Here is a 13,718-nt window from a genome sequence, read left to right as displayed (position 1 = left end):
ATTTTCGGTGTCTAATGGCCAAATTAGACGCGCTTGCGCAGTCCGGGTCTTCTTCTTTTCTCAATGGGGCCGCTCGTGCAGGATGCCGTCTCCGTGTAGCTCCGCCCCGTCACGTGCCGATTCCAGCCAATCAGGAGGCTGGAATCGGCAATGGACCGCACAGAAGCCCTGCGGTCCACCGAGGGAGAAGATCCCGGCGGCCATCTTCAGCAGGTAAGTAAGAAGTCACCGGAGTGCGGGGATTCAGGTAAGCGCTGTCCGGTGTTCTTTTTTAACCCCTGCATCGGGGTTGTCTCGCGCCGAACGGGGGGGGGGTTTGAAAAAAAAAAAAATTCAGGCATATACTCACCATCAGAGTTACAGGCTCTGCTACCTCTTTATTTTGTTTGGTATCTCAGCTCTTTGGCTCTATCTTAGAAAGCAATTCCAAGGAAGTTAGCTCAGTTTACCGCAATAATCTAGCCACTATGCTATTCTATTCAGTGCTATTAGTGCAGTTTAGACAACTTCTGGGTTTATTTTAAAGCTTTTCTTTCTCAGAGATGACTTTCCATCAGAGGCTATACTGAGCACTCCTCTTAGTAATCTCTGTAGTTGACTACTTAGTGGATTTATTTCTCTTCAGCTATTATGCTGACATCCATTATACTTTGGATATTATCCACTAGTATTCCCTCCAAAGTTTTCTATCTATAAACCCATACTCTAATCAGAGCTACATTGAGCATAATTGCTCCCCACATTACGCTCACTTTTATTCTCTGTTACAAACTTGTATACAGAGTTAGGAATTGCTTTGGCATTTTCTCTAAGATAGTATTCAGACACTATATATATATATAGTTTTTTTTGCTATGATGCGATTTATCTATAGCAAACAGAGCGGCCTTCTGCTCTCCCGTGGACTCGCCTTATAATCTTATATCTCAGAGTCCTGATCTCACTCATTGAGATCAATGCATATAGACCGCCTGTCGATACCTTACATACAAGTTATTAGAGACTTTACACACTGTTATCTCGAGAGCATCCTCTCTTATTAGCAATCTAGCTAATGTACTTATCTCAAGTAACTTCAAGCTCCTGATGAACTACTGGTCACATCAGTAGAGAAACGCGGCGCGTTATACTAAATTGTTGAAGCATATTCTTTTATATGCCTAGAAGTGCACTACTGACATCCAGTGCCTCTCCAAGCTTGCATCACCATATTAGACTCGGGGCTATATATCTTGAGTCCCCGAGTTTTCATTATATACTGGATACTCCGCTCTCATCCTATGAACTACATATTTGAGATATTAAGGTTGTAAGAGACTATGCATCAAAGCATCAATTCAAGTATCTGATAGCTAGATTATATTAAGGAGTGTCTATTCCATTCCTTCAGATATTCTACTACCTAGATATTAAATTTAGATATCAGTACGACCATTAAGTCACGGTCTGGTCTTTCAGTCCTTCATTGGACCAACCCTGACGAACGTGTCCTCTGTCTCTATTTTTGTTTTTATGTTTGTTAGCCCATGTCGGAAAGAAAAAGTTTTTATCTAGTCACTAAATAAAAGTTATATTTTATATCGTCTGGTTCTGTGAAGGGTAAGGCAGCACCCACATTAATCAGCACATGGGCCATTTGGTGTACTTGGATACAAGAGCAGGGTGTGGCCAAATTGTGGACATATTCACCCTTCTTTCTGCCCGTAGTACCTCTTCCAGGAAGTTCTAGGTTCATTGAATGCCACATATCCACTGGATAACAGGATATGTTTAAAGAGTCACTGCACATATTACAAACTCTTGACAGCTTGGAGCGAAATGTCAACATTTTTAAACAGCGGGGGTCCCTCTGCTGAGACCCCTGCTGATCGCTAGAACAAAAGGGCTGCAGCACTCACCCAAGCACTGTGTCCTTTTGGCTGTCTTTGTTGATTGACAACTCCTCTTGGCAGCTGAAGATGAACTCAGAGGTCTATAGACATTCATCCTCCTTCAGGTGCAGAGAGAAGCTGACAGGCAGCGAAGACAGCTAAAGGGGCACAGTGCTCAGGATAGTGCTCTAGCAATCAGCGGGGTCTCAGCAGTGGACCTTCACTGATCAAAACTTTTGACACTCAGACAAGTCAAAAGTTTGTAAAAAGTGCAGTGATTTTTCAATGAAATATTACTTGCAACCGACTTCAATACCTGGCCTTTATAAACTCTGTATCTATGCCATCCGCCTCACTTTCTCCAGAAGCAGCCTTGGAGAGAAATGCACATTAGGATTCTTTCCCACAAGCGTATATCAGCCACCGTTTTCACGGCCGGCCGATATACGCTATGTTGGGAGAGCTAAAACTGGTGAACAGGCACACAAATCAAGCGTTTGTGCGTCCGTTCAGACAGCATGGGTCCCGGCGCATATACGCCAAGACTACCATGCCGTCGCCCCTTTTCCCTCCATCCCCATTGCAGACTCACCTGTCCTCTCCTCCCCGTTCCAGGACTATCTTTTGGGCCCGACGTAAAAACGTCCAGCGCTTCATTGGGCTGGCCGGGTGCTTTTACGTCTCAGGAATATGGCCATGTGATCTGATGCATTGGAAACCAATGCATCAGATCACAGCGTATATCAGCTGGCCGTGAAAACGGCCGGCTGATATATGCTCATGGGAAAGGAGCCAAAGGGTGCGAAGTGGAGGCTGATACCTAGTATTAAACATTATGTCCCAGTCTGGTCGGTATTTTATCTCCTTGCAACTTGTCCTCTTTAGTCCCATTGAGCTTTAATGTACCCTAGTTATAGGTTCACATCAGAGGCGCAACTGGAAGCTGCTGGGCCCCAGTGCAAAATATGGAACTGGGCCCCCAACTATAAGCTTCATTGATAGTATTGGTTTGCTATATGCGGAAGAGAGACTTTACGGGCCCCCTAGGGCTCCTGGGCTCAGTTGAGACTGCACCCTATATACGTACGCCAGTGGTTCACACTATATCCTATAATAGTCTATACTTTAGATTAGAGCAGGGCACTCCACCTCCTTCTACCTCGCCAAGAGCAGCCAACATGAAGAATAGTGGAGGGTCCATGCTAGTTTTTAGAAACAAAAATAAACTAATCAAGTTCCATGGGAAGATTATTATTTGTGAGGGTCCTGCACTTCGTATTTAAAGTGTACTTCCAGTTATATATAAAAACAATCTCATTATTGGAACTGCAACGTTCGGCATAATGCTCAGGAATTCTGCCACAGTTATGTTTTCTCGTGTCAGCAATACATCCTCAGGAAGCAGCACACAAAGTAGCTAAAATCTAAAGCTTCTGACTTCACAATTGTTTCAGTGTAGGTTTATAATAAGCTACAATGTATTTTGCCTTGACAGCGTTAATCTTATGGAGGCATTCATTTGCACAATGTCTGCTTTTCACCAAACTCAGCTGTGCAGGCAGTGATCCAGACAACTGCTCAGGCTTCAGACAAGCCAGCACCTGATGAGTTCCCCGACTAGCCATGCGCCCCGTGCCAAGTGTGCTAGCACAGTCACTTTCAATATCATTTTACACAGTATTGTTCAGAACTTCTGGTCAGCCAAGCTTCTAAGCTATACTTTATGCCCGGAATACAATATATGGTGATTTTTACCCAGAGTATAAAATTGCAAATAAGGTGTCTGAATTGGGTTTCTAGTTGAATTTAATTTGTAATCACCAATCGTGGCGACAATCAAATTGGATATATTCACTGAGGAAGAAGGGGGTAAATAAAACCAAACTTTATTATTAGGAGATACCGCAATGAAAAGAACACAAAGATGTTCCCCCTATATCACTCCACAAGATGGGCAAACGGTGGGTGGAGGAAAATACAAAAATCAAAACGCTTATGAATACTTCTTGAGGGTGTAGTAGGTCTCCAGGACCCTTTCTTCCACCAGTTTCTACTGGGGCAATAGAGGTGAAACTTCTCTGTCCTAATATATATACACTGGGCTTGTATGCTCAATTTTTAAGCATTCCCAATAAAGTTTGGTTCTATTTACCCCTTTTTCTCAGTTAATATATCTAGGTTTACCTTTTAGTAAAAGATGGTTAAAATGTGTGTGTGTAAATATGTGTATAAATATTATACATTTTGTTCTTTTACTTTAAAAAAGATGTTCTAGGTGTTTAAAAATGATGGCTTATTTTTAGGCTAGGCCATAAATATCTGATTAATGAGGGTCCAATGCCTTGCCCCACTGCAGATCATCTAGCTGGAGGTACAGGGAAGCCTCCAGAGCGCTGTCTACAGCAGTGGTGGCGAACCTATGGCATGCGTGCCAGAGGCGGCATGCAGAGCCCTCTCCGCTGGCGCGTGCCACCGTCGGCCGTTCACCACGTTGGTGAATATCGGCAAGGGTGCCGCGGCTCCCCTGCCAGTATTCACTCGGCAGCGCTGATCCCAGAGCACACTGTAACGTCGGGATCCTCCAACCCCTCCCCTGACGTCTCCTCTTAGGTTCCGCGAGAGCAGGGGGAGGAGGCGTCCGGTAGCACACTGACGTCAGTGTGCACCTAGGATCAGCGTTGCTGGCAGCGCCAAATAGAGGAGCAGCAGTGGGTTTCAAGGGGGAGGGGGCACTATTCCTACTGGGGGGGGGGGGGATGGGGGCCGCTGTGGGTTGTCACTATTCCTACTGGGGGGCTGCTGTGTGTGTGTGTGTGTGTGTGTGTGTGTGTGGGGGGGGATGAGTCACTTATCACAGGGCTGCCGTGGGGAGGTCACTATTACCACTGGCGTATGTTTACATGTGGCAGAAATGCTGCAGAGTGTCCTCAGCGGAAATTTCTGTGGCAAATTCTGCAGCATTTCCGCATCCAAAAAGCAGTCAAAATCTGCACCCTGCCTATTTTGAAGCGGCCCTGGCCTTTTTAAAATGACGGAGGTAAAAAAAAAAAAAAAAAAAAAAATCATATGTTGTGATAAGCCCCACCCCCTGACATGTAGGCACTTTGAGATAAATAAGTGGGTTTTGGGTTGCAGTTTGGGCACTCTGTCTCTAACGGTTCGCCATCACTGGTCTATAGGATCTGACTAAATGATCTGATCGTCAGAACCTGCTACACCATCCTCCAGCATTTAACATGGAGGGAAATTGCATGACTGTCTAGCTATATTCTGAGTGATAGCAATGCAATGCCTGCACTGATATTTAAAGATGAAACCGAGCTCTTCCAAGTGGCGCCTTCAGGGGAATATAGGAGCTATATAAAATACATATTTAGACAGCATTTCTATATATGCTCTGGGGTTTTCCCTGTACCTCCAGCTAGGAGAAGTTATTTCTTATTATTGGTCTCTATAGGGAACGCGTGCCCTGTTTATTATTTTTGACCATCGGATCATCCTCTTCGGTACTGGCCTGCTGAATAATACATGCAAATATAACTATAGCCATAGACTGACAGCTATCTTAATATGGGATAACTAACAATGTGGATAGTAATAAACTACAATATATATTATATTATGTGTCTGCAGCATATACTGGGCTTTAAATATTTTCGCTTCCATGTGCAATCTTTGTATAAAATATGACTTTCATTGAATTAAAAGAACCTAATTGTTAAGGCCCATTTAGACACAGCAATTTTCGCTTAAAAAAAAAAAAAAATTTGCTCAAAGCCTTTTTTTGGCTGGGTTCACACTGGGCGTATTCCCGCCGGAAATCCCGCGGTTTGGCCGCAGCAAAAACCGCGAGAATTCCGCCGGGAGAACTGCCGCAGCGGCTTTAAAGCGGCCCGGCCGCTCGCTTTTCCGTTGCGGCCGGCGCTCCCATAGAGGAGAGCGCGCGGCCGCGACGAAAGTAAACAATAAATAGACATGCTGCATCTTTTGAAACCGCAGCTGCGGCCGCCGCGGTTTCAGCCGGAGTTACCGCAGCGGATTGGCCGTCTCGTGTGGACGAGATTTCTGAGAAATCTCGTCCACATGGCTGGCTAATCCCGAGATTAGCGGCCGCGGGCGGATTTGCCACGGCTGAATTCCACGCGGCAAAACCGTGGCAAATCCGCCCTGTGTGAACCCAGCCTTTGAGCGATAATCGTTGTGTCTAACTGCACTGGCATTGTGCAGTTTTCATTAAGTCGTTGCTAATCGCTGATCTTTCAGCATGCTCAAAGATCAGCGATCAGTTATCAAGAATTCACAGCAGAATACAGCTGATACTATTGTTTCAGCAGTATCCCTCTTCCTGATGACAAGCTGGGTATGAAGAACGCAGCGGTCCAGCTGTGTTCTCCACACCCCGCTCGGAGCGCTCGGCTGTATAACAGTCAGGCGCTCCAAGTGGGGAACAGCTGGATGCAGAAGACAAGCGAGGCAACTTCGTGTGTCTTCAACATCCTCTGCTCGGAGCGCTCAGCTGTATAATATCCAGGCCCTCCAAACGGGGTAACAGCTTGATGCAGAAGGCAAATGGCCCCGCTAAAAAGGTTCAACGTTTGAACGATCACATTGCGCTGTTAAGCACACAACAATTATCACTCAAAAGATTTAAGCGATAATCGTTGTGTCTAAACCAGGCTTTAGTTAATGCTCATGGCAAGAGCGTTTTTGGTTTTCATTATTTAACTCCTGCACAGCACCCCATTTATGGTTGTAGTCGTGCCTGGTACTGCAGCTCAGTCCCATTCAGTTGGATGGCTGCTACTCTCCTCAGCTGATCAGTGATGATACCAGGAGTTAGAGCGCCAGAGATCAAATATTAAAGTCTTGGAAAACCTCTTTAATATGTTGAGACACGTTTAAGTAATAATATGCATTAGGAGGATATTACATAAGAGACCCGTGCCCCTTCTATTTCTGTGCCATATACGACAGACTTGAAAGAAAGGTTACCTTCCATCAAAGAAGAAGAATTTTCCACGACCATTTTTCTCCCCGTGTACAAAGTGTCCTTCAAAGCGGTCTGTGGAGCTGTAGCTAACAGTGCAGAATCCATGAGGCAAGCCGTCATCATCCAGTTGACCTGCAACAAACATGAAAAAAAACAAACAAAAAAAAAAAAAACTGGTTCAAAAAGGTGGTCATATGTTTTTCCCTTTTTTAATTAAAAAATAGAGAATCATAGTAATCTTAAGAGTGCCTCCCATCAGCTGGTGCGCGACTCAACATATCAAAGTGATGACATATGGCTAAGGTATACCATCAGTTTATAAACTGGGACTAACCCTTTAACTATGGCTATAAAGTACGGTACAGAAAAATGTGGTCTCTGAAACTTGGGATGATACCATTGACAATCTGAAAGGGAATGCCAATTAAGTAAAAAACTAATAAATAAAATAATGGTCATTGTGGCCTATAGTCATCGGTACATGTAAGACCATTTTGGTGACAGTTCTTGCTTTTAGCGGCAGCTACTTAAAAGAGCATAACAAGCATATACTACTTACTTCTCCCGGCTCCCCACTGTGTCCTGCACTGCATCTCCGGGTGTCCCCTGTGACGTCATGCCTACAGGCTGCAGCAGCCCGTTCATGGGATGTCACAGACTGCTGTAGCCAATGACAGAGCTCAGCGCTCAAACACGCCGTCATTGGCTGTATTAGCCTGTATACGTGCTGACTGCAGCCTGTAAACCAGTACAGAGGACTGAGCACAGTGCGAGAGATGCAGGGGGGCTGTTATATGTCTGTTATGTTGTTGTATGAGGCACAAGGCTTTGCAAAAAAAGAGACAACACACACAACTCTGACAACGCCTTCATCGTAAAGTGGTCTGTCCTGGTTAGAGACCTCTTTAAGTAAAAGCATCTATTAGAAGAACTATAGGAAACAAACAGGTATACTGATTAGAGTGCATAGTTTATGCAGAGCAACCAGACGGGCTGGCCACGAGCCCACGACCACACGACCACATCACACCTCTCAGGCCAAGCAGCACAATAATTTACTTATAGCATGCACAGAACTGCTCCCTGAAAAACCTAGGCTGCCGTTCAGCAAATGTAATAGCCACTGTTTACTTGCTATAGAGCAGAGATCTGCACCTCTACCTGACATTTCAGGACGCTGTGAGTAATCGATATTCGGGTCACAACATGTAAGGAGTTCAGTACGTTCTGCGTTTTATCTTCGTTATAATCAAAATGGAATCAAGGATTTCTTTTTTAACACAATGGGGCCTATTTGCTGTTGAAAAGTAAACAGTTTTCTGATGCAAATTGCGCCAAAGACTGTAACCATTCATAGATCCCCCCTAACGACCTGCCAGCAGTTTCCAAGCACATTCAAGAAAACGTAAAGGGCCATTAAACACAACGATTGTCACTCAAAATTCGCATAAAAGCCGTCTTTTGAGCGATAATCGTTGTGTGTAACTGCACTGACATCCTGCAGTTTTCGTTATCCCATTGCTTATCGTTGTCTTTCAGCGTGCTGAAAGACAACGATGAGCCTTATCAGGGATTCACAGCGGGATACAGCGGATACTATTGTTTCAGCTGTATCCCGCTCCCTGATCACAGGCCCAGTATGAAGAACAGAGCGGTCCAGCTGTGTTCTGCATACCCCACATGGAGCGCTCAGTTGTATAATAGCCGGGTGCTCCGTGCAGAAGACAGCTGGATGCAGAAGACAAGCGGGGACACCCCGCTTGTCTTCTGCATCCTCCGCTCGCAGCACATAGTGATGATCTTGAGCGATCATCTTGCGCTGCAAATGACAACGATTGTCACTCAAAAGACATCTTTTAAGCGATAATCGTTGTGTGTAAATGGGCCTTATGAAAGTCAGTATTGCCTTGTGTTAATGACACATCTATTGTCCAACACACTCTCTAATGTTCCTAGCAGTATTTTATGGTAAGCCCTTTATCTCTCCCATTCCTAATCTCTCCTGTCTGCTGGCACAGCATTGTAGCAGATCCCTGTTGCCTACCTGTAAAGACGATTAGGGTCAGCCTGTCTGGGTGAGAGGTAATTCACAGGTACTGGAGCGTCAGCATCACTAGAAGACACGTACTTGTTTACTACACTATACACATAAGGCTCCATTTACACCATGGGGTTCATATTTGTGGGAGATTTTCTCGCCCGTGTGAAGGCAGCCTAAGGGCTCCTTCACAGTTTCCATCACAATACTGCTGCGAGAAAATCACGGCCAAAAAATAAAATAAAAAAAATTTTAAAAAAATCGTATTTTTGCTCATGAGATTTCTGAACATCAGCGATGCTTTTTCTTGCAGAAACATCGCTGCTGCTTGCGATTTTCTCACAATACAAAATATGAGTTTCTAATGTTAAAAACACATTACATCACACAAAAATTGCAAGTTCGTGCTTTGCGATAAAAAGGAGGCTCCACGGGGAAACACGAGAGATACAAAAAGGGGAAAAAATGCAGAAAGAAAGAACATGCTGCGATTTTTTCCCCCACTCCATATCGCATGAGTGAAAACATCACAAATGGGAATGAAACCATTGGTTTCATAATTCGGCGTTCTCACTCACATTGCTCAAAACGCGCAATTTACTCGCAAGTGTGAAGGCACCCTATGGCTGGTTTCAAAAGAGTGTATTGTAACAAGCCCATAATACAGATGACATTGGGTCGGGAGGGGTAACACAGCAACTTGTGGAGACACCTTGGAGGTGAGTGAAGAGACTTGTAAGGCCGTGCATGCTCCTCTGGGAAATATATTCAAATAGGGAAGATGGGACAATATCTCTGCAGCGCCACCTATTGGATGGCAGCATTCCTTCAAATCAATATTTGACTCTTCATACAGGTCTGTGGCTCCACATACCTTCTATGTACTATGCATCAGGTGACAGCGTATATCAGCCGGCCGTGAAAACGGCGGCCAATATACGCTTGCGTGAATAAGCCTTTATTTATAGATGACATAACAACCATATATAAATTATATTTGCCTCTATATTTGTTTTAACATTTTCTACTGGGAAAGTACTGATCCTTTTGGGCATTCTGCATTTGAAAAAAATAAAATAAAATAAAAAATGGCCGTGAAAATACAGCCACGTGAATAAATACTTCTCTCATAAATATTTCTGCTCAGCAGTCAGAAGTATGATTTTTGTTCTTAAAGAGAACCTGTCATGTTCCCACAACACCATAAACTAAGTTGTGGTGCTGCTAGGGGACATGACAAGGAGTTGCCCCCCTCGGAAGTCTCGGCGGCACACAAAAATCAGCTGGATGCAGAAGGCAAGCGGAGACACCCTGCTTGTCCCCTGCATCCTGCACTGGGAGTGCTCGGCTGTATGACAGCCGGGCACTCCCAGCAGGGAACAGCTGGATGCAGAAGGTGAGCGGGGATACCCTGCTTGTCTTCTGCATCCTCTGCTGGGAGCGCTCGGTGTGGAACAGCTGGAAGCAGAGAACTAGCGGCCCCCCGGTTGTCCTCTGCCTCCTCCGCTGGGAGTGCTTGGCTGAATAACAGCCGGGCGCTCCATGCAGAAAACAGCTGGATGCAGAAGGCAAGCTGCGATACCCCGCTTACAGCCAGGCACTCCCAGCGGGGAACAGCTGGATGCAGAGAACAAGCGCCCCTTCCCGCTTGTTCTCTGCATCCTCCGTACTGCAAGGTGATCGCTCAACGTTTGAACAATCATCTTGTGATGTAAATGACACAACGATTATCGCTCAAAAGTCGCCCAAAAGACATCTTATGAGTGATAATCGTGTCTAAATGGGCCTTTACTCCCATCTCCCCATTTAGAACTCAAACACGCTTGTCCATACTGAACGAAATGTATAAGGGTGTCGGGAGAGAGAGCGCTTTCAAGTGAATGGAAGTATCTGCTGTCCGCACCAAAAGACGCGGTTTAGCCTGCCACAGAGTTCTATTACAAAAACCGCTGTTCTACCTGCAGATTTTATGGCAGAATTAAGCCGTTTTCAATTCCACATCCAAATTTGCATGGAGGCTGCATATTTTGGTGCAGATTTTTCCTGGTCTAGTGATGCATACTGCAGGCCACTTGCACTCATGTGAAAGCATCCTTCATTGGATTCACACGAGCGAATGCGCATGAGTGTAGCGTTCTTGCGGAACGAACGCTGCTGTTTGTACACGCACATCGCATATTTTACTGTACTTTTTCTCCACGCAAGGTATGTGCATTTGCATGCAGCCAAAAAAATACACACCAACTGAAATGGCTAATTAGTCTAATGAGTACCAACCTGCTTCTGACTAATGTGTACGGCTCCCCCTAAAGTTGCTCCTCACTCTGCTGTTGGCGGACCTGCACAGCATTGAGGTCTCTGAGGAATGCTTTCAGCTGGTCATTTCCTATTAGCATTGCTGGGCTAATTTGGCACTCAGCAAATAAACTGTAGATCTTTCCTGGGCAAATATTTACATACAGATATGCAGTATTATATCCAAGATTAGCAATATAGTGTAAGCAAAACGGTCATCATGGGAGATTTATTTACCCAGGTGTGGATATATATATATTCTACATGGAATATTTTCACATATAGTACAGGTAACAGAAACTGAACTCACCTAATAAACTAGATGTATGGGAATCCCCCATCATCATCCCTTATAATATAGAATGATGGCTAATGGTGTAGTGCAAGGAATCCGCTTATACTGACACTTTATTATTACTGGTGCCCTGAATGGAGCTGGACTTCATCTGTGCCCCTGCCTACAAGTACACTACTGTGCTATGGCTCTCTGTTGTCAGGCCGATTCATAAAAACAGCTGGGGTGAGACAATGCTGACTTGTTATTTATAAACAGAACCAAGTGTCAGATGGAAGAGCAGTCCTTGTATCAGACAGTCGTACATCGCAATCATCCCACAAGTGCAAATTAATCTATGCAAGTGAGTGGAAGGTAATATTTAGGCTGGAGTCGACCACAGCACTAATTGTATCATTACTAATAACTATCATATGCAAGCGAGGGAGACGTGAGAATGGAGGGGATGCTTCTACCAACTATTGGTCTCCTTCACCTGTTTGTTGTATAAACTATTTTTTTTTTGCCTTTTAAAAAAAAACTTTATATATTTCAGAAGAATTTGGTGTTTATTGGTTAGTTCATTCATCTCTAATCCAATATTCTGGGTTTCTGGTCATTTTAGGATCCTACTGGTGGAACTTCATATATTCTGATTTATTTTCGTGCGTGTGACAATCACAATCCTAACATACCGAGGGGAGTTACTGGTTCTGATGACATCTGCTCTATCAGGGGGGATGGTGTGCATGCCTGCCTGGGGAATGGGTGATTACCCTTATTAGCTACATACATTGCTAGGCCAGACAGCCCCTGGATCTGGGATTACTGACCACTTTCAGATTACGCAGCTTGTTATGGATCCATCTATGGGAAGTAGATCCCTGCCTATGTAAACTTGCTGTCACCCAGTGGCTGGATCTGATAGCAGCACTCCAGCATGCTTCCCTTCTATGGGCTGGATGTGCAGCTCCTATGGATACTCTGTATCTAGCCGTAGTATTCTAGGCGACCCTGCTGTTACTTTGTAGACGACATCCTCCCCTCCCCCCAGTCTTCAGCAGGGCTCTGTCACTTCCTTTTTGGGGAGATCCTATTATAGCATGCACGTTGCAGTTGGCATGTCGGCCATGGATGAGCAGCAGCATGCAGACACGTTGCACCCACCTTCCACCGTCTCCTCCACGTTCTCATCATCGCTGTCCATGGCTTCCTCTGCGATTGACTCACACCAAGTTATTCCTCGTTCATGCGACTCTCGGGCGCCCCCTTCCTCCACTATGTGAGAAGGCGTGAGCAGCATGCCTGTACTCTGCTGCCCCCTATGGACACAGCGTGCACTGCTGCTCCTGGAGTTCAGCTCCCTCTCTGCAGTGTGGCGTCTGCTTACTAACGAGCGCCCGCTGCCTCCTAATAAGCAAGTAATGACATCACCCCCAGCGGTGCCAGCTGTCATTTCTCAGAATGGGGTGGCTTATGGGAACCCGCAGATCCTGGAAGATGGCATCATTTATTTTTCCCTGCAGGCTTCTATTATTTACAGATCAACTGATTTTATGCATTCTGTAGTATAAGGAGCTGAATAAAGTGCCCCCCCCCCACTCCCACCCCAACTGTCCAGTATCATCAGCTGACGTTCAGGACACTGGGAAAGCTGAGTTGACATCCTTTCCCCTCACTAGGTAGATATTAGACAGGTAGATAAAGATATGAGATTGATAGATATGTATTGTGATGTGGAGGCGGTAGGCTGCCAGTCATTTTGTATAGTTTGTAGAGAGAAGAGTTAGAGGCCTTTCCGCACATAGGAAAGCTGAGTGCTGTAGGAAGCTTTGAGCAGCAGAGCCTTCCGTCTTTCCCCTTGCCCTACTACATGACAAATTAGGGAAAGGAGGGAAGGCTCTTAGATTGTGGAGTGACTGGTTCCCAACTTTCCAAGAGAGCCACAACTCACTGGACAATAGGAGAAAGGGGAAGGGACGATACCTATCGATCCCGCCTCTGTCTTCAAACACTCTGCAATATTGTAAGCCGGCAGTCGTTAGAGTACAGGCTGAGTTGTATCCAGCTTTCCCACACTTCTGCACACATGCAAAGCAGAAGCTCAAACCACCCACCTGCTCCGTGCTAACGCAGTTCAGAGCTCTACAATATGCATACAAAATGCTCCCACCACCAATTTTGTTACGGTAAATTGGAACCCGATTTATGAATTAGGGCTCCCACACTTGTGATTGCGTTTTTTGTTAA

General features: G+C 45.1%; 1 protein-coding gene across 2 annotated transcripts in view; it reads right to left on the bottom strand.

Annotated features, from left to right (window-relative positions):
* Positions 1-12,733, bottom strand: part of SETD7 (SET domain containing 7, histone lysine methyltransferase) — a 29,254-nt gene extending 16,521 nt beyond the window's left edge. For both annotated transcript variants that reach the window (XM_066573732.1, XM_066573734.1), the window contains exons 1-2: positions 12,636-12,733; positions 6,864-6,993 (exon numbers count right to left, since the gene is read on the bottom strand). In XM_066573732.1, coding sequence (XP_066429829.1) covers positions 6,864-6,993; positions 12,636-12,675 — 170 coding nt within the window. In that variant the 5' untranslated portion in view covers positions 12,676-12,733. The remainder of the gene's footprint in view (positions 1-6,863; positions 6,994-12,635) is intronic.
* Between the last annotated feature and the right edge of the window lie 985 nt (positions 12,734-13,718).

Source organism: Eleutherodactylus coqui, chromosome 7, assembly GCF_035609145.1.
Source record: "Eleutherodactylus coqui strain aEleCoq1 chromosome 7, aEleCoq1.hap1, whole genome shotgun sequence".
Classification (NCBI taxonomy): Eukaryota; Metazoa; Chordata; class Amphibia; order Anura; family Eleutherodactylidae; genus Eleutherodactylus; species Eleutherodactylus coqui.
This window is presented reverse-complemented; position numbering and strand designations above follow the sequence as displayed.